The 9,138-nt window shown below is 38.0% G+C and overlaps 1 protein-coding gene across 1 annotated transcript in view; it reads left to right on the forward strand.

The window, feature by feature from the left end:
• The window catches only part of psmd1 (proteasome 26S subunit, non-ATPase 1), a 56,790-nt gene that overhangs the window by 7,334 nt on the left and 40,318 nt on the right, over positions 1–9,138 (forward strand). Inside the window, exons 9-17 of the mRNA XM_079594080.1 lie at positions 791–851; positions 942–1,070; positions 1,158–1,246; positions 1,345–1,423; positions 4,362–4,535; positions 4,623–4,734; positions 6,435–6,631; positions 6,899–6,994; positions 7,843–7,907. Of these exons, the coding sequence (XP_079450206.1) occupies positions 791–851; positions 942–1,070; positions 1,158–1,246; positions 1,345–1,423; positions 4,362–4,535; positions 4,623–4,734; positions 6,435–6,631; positions 6,899–6,994; positions 7,843–7,907 (1,002 nt within the window). The remainder of the gene's footprint in view (positions 1–790; positions 852–941; positions 1,071–1,157; positions 1,247–1,344; positions 1,424–4,361; positions 4,536–4,622; positions 4,735–6,434; positions 6,632–6,898; positions 6,995–7,842; positions 7,908–9,138) is intronic.

The following is a 9,138-nucleotide window of genomic DNA, read 5'->3' on the forward strand; positions in this document are numbered from 1 at the left end:
ACATATCACGATACTGAACTCACGATACGATGTTAGTGTGATAAAAATGGTAAATTTGGTGTTACAAGATGTGTGTAAATCAATAGGTTTTGGACTTGGTGCTGGAAACCCAAAGCACAACAACACAATAGAGACACCAGAATAACAATATTCATGATTCTGAAGCTGAAAATACAGGATTATTTTAGACGAATATGTTTGCGCTCTGTCACTGACTAGATATATTTAAAATAATGTCGGCCACTTTTTACTGGTAACAGACATTTGGCATCATCAGGACACACAAACTTGAATTTTTAATCACACAAAATTTTTATTTTGAGTGAATTATACACAATATTTTCACTATCCACGATACATATTGATGTATTTTTGTATGTTTACGCAAAATTTTTATTTGATGCAAGTGCGAAATGAAGTATAGCAAGAATACTGAAATGCTATCAGTGTGAGCTTCACTTCGTACTCGTGTCATGTGGAAATATCATATTAAAAAATATATTTATATATGATAATACTTATCGTACTACCTTTTAAAATCACTGTACAAGTTTTTTACTGTAATACAGTAATAAATATCATAATGCTCTCTAAAAATAGGCTTCGTTTCATAGCCAATTTTTATCATTTCTTTTTTTGATTTTGTGTTTTCGTGAGATTTAGCCTCTTAATCATGCGGAAATCATTGTAACTCACAGCCTTGAAAGAGTGAAATGTGCTGTATTTTCCACAGTAATTTTTTATTATTATGAGATAACATATTCATATCTGTTGTATGTCCATATTTCAGTGATGCAATGGAGACCGAAGACAAAGCTGGAAGCTCTCCTGCTGGAAAACCTGTGGAAGTGGTGAGTCTTCACTTTAGGGCTTTTAACTCATCTGATACTAGGCTTGTATAAATTGCGTGTTTTTTTATTTTTTTTATGTTTTTAAAATAGAAGGATGAGCCAAAAGACCAGAACTCAAAAATGATCAAAATATTAAGTGGAGAAATGGCCATTGAGCTGCACCTTCAGTTCCTCATTCGAAACAACAACACAGACCTGATGATTCTCAAAAACACAAAGGTGAGAAACCTTCTTTATCATGCATCAAATCCCAGATGTTGCTTTACTTCACAAGCTAAGTATAGTTTTGTTCCTGATTGGTTTCAGGATGCGGTGCGAAATTCGGTGTGTCACACGGCGACGGTCATAGCGAACTCGTTCATGCACACGGGAACAACAAGTGACCAGTTTCTACGGTACAGTTTCTACATTCACACGCTCCCTGATGGAAACCTGGCCTCTTGATGAAGATGAAGTTAACTCAGATGAGGATTGCCACCTTTTTATTTTACAGAGAGAATTTGGAGTGGCTGGCGAGAGCAACTAATTGGGCCAAATTCACAGCAACAGCGAGTCTTGGCGTCATTCACAAGGTTAGCATCATCATATGCTCAAGGCACTCTCCACACACAGGGCACAGTTCAGTCATCTGGCAGTCTCTGGTTTATATTTCGGTTTGTTTGCTTCAGATTTCGGTTTGTTTGCTTCAGATTTCGGTTTGTTTGCTTCAGATTTCGGTTTGTTTGCTTTAGATTGTTCTCTTTCGAATTACTTTATCGGTTTCAGATTTAGTTTTTTTTGTTTCAGATTTTTGTTTGTTTATTTCAGATTTTTGTTTGTTTGTTTCAGATATCTGTTCTGTTTGTTTAAATTTCAGTTTTTGGTCTAGATTTCTTTGATTCAGAATTCTGTTGTCTAATATTTCTGTTTGTTTTCTTGCTAGATTTCTGTCAGTTTCAGGTTTGTTTGTTTGTTTTAGATTTCAGTTTTTTTCTTTTCTTAGTCTGTTTTAGATCTTTTTTTGTTTGTTTTCAATTTCTGTTTGTTTCAGATGTTTTGTTATTGTTTAAGATGGTTTGTTTAGATGTTTCTTTTGTTTATTTGTTTAGATGTTCAGGGTTTCCCGCAGAAAATGTGTTAGTTAAGGTGTTTTTTTTTCTTCTTTTTTTTTTTTCTGTACCTTCATGAAATACCTTCAAGTTAGCCTACGTGTCGCCATACACATCAGCATAAATGCTCCTGATAAATGATTTGTTATTAAAGCATTAACATTCACAATCCACTGTTAATTTAACATAAAAGCAAGCAGGCTGTGTGCATGGTTTGCCATGACTGAATGTGCGCTCGCTTAAAGGGCACCTATTATGACATTTAAAATGTTCCTAATGTTGTTTAGGGAGTCCCCAACAACAGTTTTACGTGCATGCAATGACAAAAAACACTTTTGTTGTCGTATAATATGCATTTATTTTTACCTGATTTGCTCACCGACTCCCAAATGATTCGTTCAACGACTCATTTTTTCAAACCCCTCCTTTGCGCGACGCTAATCTGCGTTGATTGGTCAGATGACCCAGCAGTGTTTACAGAGATAATACTTATTTTTAACACGGAGTGCAATGATGCTTTTATCAATTCAATCGTGTTATAATAATGATTATAGTCCACTGCTTTGTAGTTTGTAGTAAAAAACTAAAAATAAGATAAAGAATTTAATGTTATGTTAGCGAGCATAGCCCAGAGTTCACATTGTAAAAGCACAATCAGTCTTTGTTTGCGTTAGCCCGATGCATAAACATAACGTTAAAAAAAAAAAAAAAAATTATGCAGTTACGTTACTACGAGGTATTACTCTATTCTTTAAGACAACTCCGAAAACAACGACAAACACTTCACATATCTCAATACAATTGCCATTGAAGACCTAGAAGCTAAACGGTGCTTACACAACAAACTAAATAATTATTAAGCATGCTACATAAAACATAAAAGCAACAATTATTAATAACACTTACAGGTTGTGATACGGAGGAGGAAGCTGATGCAAATACACTTGGAACTGAACCTTCCTTCAATATCAGCGAATCCAAGTTTGATTGCATTTAAGTTGGTAAAGCAATAGTCTTCAAAATGTCACGAGCAAAGCACAAGGCTCGGACTATACTTCTGTGGTATAGTTGTATATATGAATTGTAGCCACTTAGTCTTCAAATGCTCCTCCTTGGGCAGATGAAAAAAGTTTGCTTTTGAGTCGCACTTCAGAACACAGCGTCTCGTCGCCCTGATGTTTTCCCTGCTGGCCTTGGAGCGCAATAAGTGGGCGTATCGTATTCAAATAACTTGACAAGTTGACGTCATCTAGTCAGAGAAAAAGCTTCGGTCTTCTAACGATTCATAAAAATGAAACTTTATATACGGTGCACTTTCATATTTCAAACTTTGCAGGATGTTTTTGTTCACTTAGATCTGTTACACACTACATGAAAGGTAAATTTCAAAATTCCATAATAGGTGCCCTTTAATGATTCCTAAAAGCTGACATCAGTTCATCGCGATCTCATACATCTCTGTTATTATCAATGAAGCTGACTGCATAATGAATCTTTCATAATATCTTTTATAATCAGAGGATTTGCCAGCATTCAGAATTCAGCACTGAACAGAAAGTCAGTTTAGAGCCGTGAGGGGATTCTGTCTTAAATGTTTCTGATTGGCCATTGCGTTCAAGAAATCAACACGCATGTCTGTGATTGGCTACATCGCTCAACGCTGCAAACATGTTACAAATAGAAACTCTGGCCTGTAAATCGTTTCTATTTTGTTGTAGTTGTTCTTGTTGCTTTTCTGCAACAGATTAATAACAATTTATTAGTTTATATGTTTTATTCATAGATATTTCTAATTAATCGTGTTATTCTCCCGCAGCCCTCACACACAGAGTGAGTGCATTAGGCTGCCGCCCGCGCTCACACTCGCCATCAAATCTAGTCCCGCGCCGCACGTCTCTAGATCACGGGCCCGGCCCGAGTATAGCGGCGGGAAATATCGGCTCGGGCAGAGAATCTGAGCTCTAAAGGACAGAGTAACACGGCGGATATCGCTCGTATACATTTTTTTGACGACGTAGTTAAGGCGGCAGGCGTGTGTTGCTTAGGCGGACGCCTTCCAAAGTGCTGCGGGAAACCTTGGACGTTTCTTTTAGATGTTCGTTTATTTAGATATTTGTTAGTAGTGAGAACCATTACAAATATGTATACATTCTTAATTATTATAACTAAATTTAAACACCACAAATGTTTTTTTTTTAGTAAAATCATGATTTTATTATGATGAATTGATTTAATTAATTATTGTAAAAACTATTTTAATTGCTATGTTATAAAACATGGGTCATTCCTGCATAGCAGTAAGGTGGTATGTAGTACTATTTGTGGAAAATGCCTGAAATATATATTTCTTAATATAGAAAAATATCTTTGATGTTATTAAGTTTTTATTTTCACTGATAAATGCATTTGCTTTTGTGTCCAGGGCCATGAAAAGGAAGCACTACAGCTAATGGCGACTTACCTGCCCAAAGACACCTCACCAGGATCAGCCTATCAGGAAGGGGGAGGGCTGTACGCGCTCGGCCTGATCCATGCTAATCACGGCGGCGAAATCATCGACTACCTTCTCAGCCAGCTCAAGAGTGCCAGTAATGATGTAAGTGCATAATCGCACTCAAATTAACTTTTGCAGCACTGCGACTCCAAGAAAGCAGGAATAATTCTCCATGTTCATTCTTTGCAGATTGTCCGTCATGGTGGCGCTCTGGGTCTCGGTTTAGCTGCCCTGGGCACCGCCCGCCAAGACGTCTACGATCTGCTCAAATCAAACCTCTATCAAGATGATGCGGTAACAGGCACGTGACACATCTTATATATGCAGCTGGGAAAAAAAACAGTAGGCCTATGAGGTTAAGTTATTAAATAGCAGTCCCAAACTAGTTTTTGTTAATACAATGTTGGTATAAGCCACCACAGTCATTTAAAAACATACAAAATCACACAGTGAAAATAAACAGGACAGGAAAGTCTGTTTTTCTGAGGTGAAAGACTTTATTTCAGGGTTCACTGGTAGTTCCTATTGTGCTGGTTCTCTGAAATAGTCGTGATTCGCCTCTCACAACGTAACATGCTCTAAACACTCCTTGCAGACTGAAATTTTCGTATGTGCTTTTCCTGTGTTCCTTATTCGGTGGCTCTGACTTAGTGGTCGATCGATATATCGCCAATATATATTATACCTATATTCTGCATTTTTTAAATATCGGAGTAGGCCGATACGTTTTTCTGATTGGCCGATGTTTTGGTAGCGGGACTTTTATTGTGACGGGCGGCGCTGAGAGCACAAGCGCCTGAGAAGAGAACGGCAAACGCCTGATCACACAGTGCTCACTCACATTAGTTCACAATCTCTGTCAGTCATATCTAATACTTTGTTAGACAGAACTGGTAAACAAAGAAAGTAAATGATATGCAAAAAAGTACAGCGTTTGCTTTTATATTATTTGTAACAGAAAAGGCAAATAATCAGGCTAAAATACATTCTCATCTGCCGTCAACATTAGGCAAATGCGCATCCTACATCATTTAAACAAATCTCTGAATATCTAATAAACATTTAATTTCACAAACGTTGCAGATTTAATAGAATCCACCTGTGATATCTTATGAAGTGTGCATTTGTTGCCGGCGTAAGTGTGTTACTGCGAGTGCCGGTCGGTCCGTGTGAAGTGAGTGAGTGCGAACAGAAGATCAGCTTCACAGGAGACGCGATCGAAAAACTATAAATCCTTCATTTGAAATATTCTGTGCTATATCCAGTTGCCAACTGTCATATTCATATCGTTTTCACTGTGGTGTATGCAAAATTAGCGTTACTTTGTCTTTATTTAAAATAATATGATTACCAGTGCGCACAAAATTACTGAGTGCCCTGTTACAGCGTTTACTTTATTTTATTCACATATTCATATATTTTTAAACAATTACTTTGTGAAAAATACTGTAATAGGATTGCAGATTCAAGAAGTTGCCATCTAAAGTATAAGCATGTTTATTTTAAAGATGTGTTTTCTATTTTTTTTTTATAATTTATTGAAAAGCTCTCTAAGATATCGGCATCGGCCATCAAAAAAAACAATATCGACCGACCACTGACTTGTCAAAACACCTCAAAATGCGGATGTGAAAAACGCAGAAACACAGAATGTTTCGGAGGCAGTTTGCAAACATGATTGACACAACATGAGTTCGTATTTATTTTTTAACGTGCGAAAATTTTCGGATGAGAATTTCGTTCTCAGTGTGCAAGGACCTGTAAGCACGCAGAATAATGTAGCTGGTCTTTTTTTTTTTTTTTTGTAATCGCGGCTTTGAACTATTACTTAATCGTGGCGTCCGTACTCGTAATCGCAATTAGAAACTCGATTTATTGTGTAGCCCTAGCGACCACCCAGAATACTTTAATCATAATGCCGTTCAGTTGTAAATGGTCAGCAACCCGGTCTGCATGTCAAGGTTAAGCTCACTGTCATGTTGTTAATGGGTGTTGTCACAGGAGAGGCGGCTGGTCTTGCTCTGGGGCTGGTGATGTTGGGCTCAAAGTCGGCCCAGGCGATCGAGGACATGGTGGGTTACGCTCAGGAGACCCAGCACGAGAAGATCCTGCGCGGATTGGCTGTCGGCATCGCCATGGTGATGTACGGAAGGATGGAAGAGGCCGACGCTCTAATCGAGAGTCTATGCAGAGATAAGGTAATTCATTCATATTTTACTTTTTAGATATTCTAATGTTTGCTTTTTAAATAACCTTAAGGGCAGTACCTTCCCCATGATTGCATACTTTTTCATACAAATGTAATGGTTCGTAACACAATTTTCCATGCAGAATGCATTCTTTGTAGTCTTAACCGTTTCCAGAGAGCTGTGTTTATTCTGTGAATATATTAACTGTGCAGCTTGCTGATGTCTGAGGTTCTGGTCTGCACATTGAGCTTCTGTTTTATCTCTCTGTCCTGACAGGACCCCATCCTGCGCCGCTCGGGAATGTACACAGTGGCCATGGCATACTGCGGATCTGGGAACAACAAAGCCATCCGACGACTGCTACACGTGGCTGTGAGTCTACTAGCTAATGTTGCAAAAAAATATAAGGGTCTTTCCACAATTACAAGAGAGAAAACCGTTTGAAAGATCAGTGATCTTATTCTGAAATGTATGATCTGAGAGTAGCTTTATTAGATTAGATATTACCAGACAAGTCAGTAGTGAGAATTTGATAAAAAGAAAAAAACAAGGCCATAATCTGATATTTATTTCAGGACATTTAACATGGTTTAAATATTTCAAGGAGTAAGACATGCTCCTAATTAATCATGAATAAAGACTTAATTTTCGATTTTTTATAAAAATTGCAGCACTTTTTTTTCTTTTTGAGCAGGGGGTCTATCGTGCATTTCCTTCAGGTGGCGACATTTGCATTCTGTGTTGTACTTGCATCAAGAGCTTTTGGTGTTTCTGTGTAACACTGTAACTTTAAAACATGAATATGCTAGTGTTGTAATTTATGTATTTCTTTTAGATTTAGGCTCTGGTTAAGCTCAGACACTTCACCTTTAATTATTACTTGATTATTTATACAACGGCAAGAAAATTACCGGCATGCCATACAGAGCTAAATTTAGCCATCGCTCAGTGAGGGATTGAGAGTTCGCTTGCATGAGGACTAAAAGACTGAATGGGTCATAAATTTGAAATTGTGGACATGTGAAAACCTGTTAATTGTAATAACATTTTGAAAATGAAATGCCATGAATTTTGATTAATTTATCAGCTTTTTAAGTGCTGGCAATATGACAAATTTGCCAATATCCGCTCAAACCAAAGTAATGTTTAGTTAATTGTTATTTTTGTTAAGATTAGTGAGTTTAATGTTTTGTCTGGTTTCTCGCCCCTCTTCCTGTCAGGTGAGTGACGTGAACGACGATGTTCGGAGGGCTGCCGTCGAGTCCATCGGATTCATCATGTTCAGGTATGTTGCCTGTCCTCACCTGTCTCTTCTCTCATCAACGCTCCCTGTCGTCTCGTCCTGCGCTTCATCATAAACAGACGAGCCGCTTTCTGAATGCTTGCCAGGAACGGATTAATCAGGCCTTAATGTATACACAGACGAGATTCCTCCCATTCCTCTGCAGCGCTTTCCAAATGAGTGTCTCCTGACGTGCTTGTTGCCGGTATTTGATTGTGATCCCATTAAGAGATCGATCACTTCCTCTAATCGTGCCCTGTGGCACTTGCTTTATTGTCAGTGAGAGTGTGCACACATTTTCCATCCTCTTTTGCCCTGACTTGGTGTTTCTACATTGAGTCTGTCATCAGTTCAACATAATTTCTGCCATATTCTTAAGCTGTAGTTCAAAAATTTGTTTTTATGCTTTTTGCCAAACCACAAATTTTTACAGGTTTAGAAATGCATGTTTTCAAAGTCAGGTAGTCATTCGTAAAAGCTCTGTTTAACGAGTTTAGGGTCATGTCCACCATACACTTATATGCATCCCTGCATTCAAAACATCTGAACATCAAGTAATTCTTGAAATAGTCAGCTAGGCAGCATTGATCTTTGATCTCTACAACAATATTTGGTGACCGAGAGAATCAGTGCTTTCAAGACAAAAATACCTTGTAGTTGGGTTTAATTAGCTAGGTATCCATAGACATCTTGCATGCAGTTGGTAGGACACCCTGTGTTGTCCCATATATGTAAGGGGGGTATAATGCCCTTTTCACAAGAAGTAAAATAAGTCTTTGATGTCTCCAGAGTGTGTATGTGTGAAGTTTTAGCTCAAAATGCCCCACAGATATTTTTATATAGCATGTTAAAGTTGTCACTTTTTGAGGGTGAGCAAAAACAGTTTTTGTGTCTGTCCCTTTAAATGCAAATGAGCTGCTGCTCCCGGCACAGGGGGCGGAGCTACAAGAGCTCATGTCCTTTTACCTCACACACACACACACACACACACACACACACACACTGAACATTTCAAAAACTTTTAGCGGAGTCAGAAAGATGGAGAGACTCATGAAGAAGTGACAACATGTAGAAGCAACAGGACATTTCTGAATGGTTAGTTGATTAATTTATGCAGCTGATGTGTAGTTATCTTCTAGTCATTGATTAGCATATTCTGTCTTGATAATCTATAAATAGTGTTCCCGGAGGCGGGGTTTATGTAAATGTTAGCGTTGGTGATGTCACTAACCCG

This window comes from Phoxinus phoxinus (assembly GCF_949152265.1).
Source record: "Phoxinus phoxinus genome assembly, chromosome: 20".
In the NCBI taxonomy this organism is placed as follows: domain Eukaryota; kingdom Metazoa; phylum Chordata; class Actinopteri; order Cypriniformes; family Leuciscidae; genus Phoxinus; species Phoxinus phoxinus.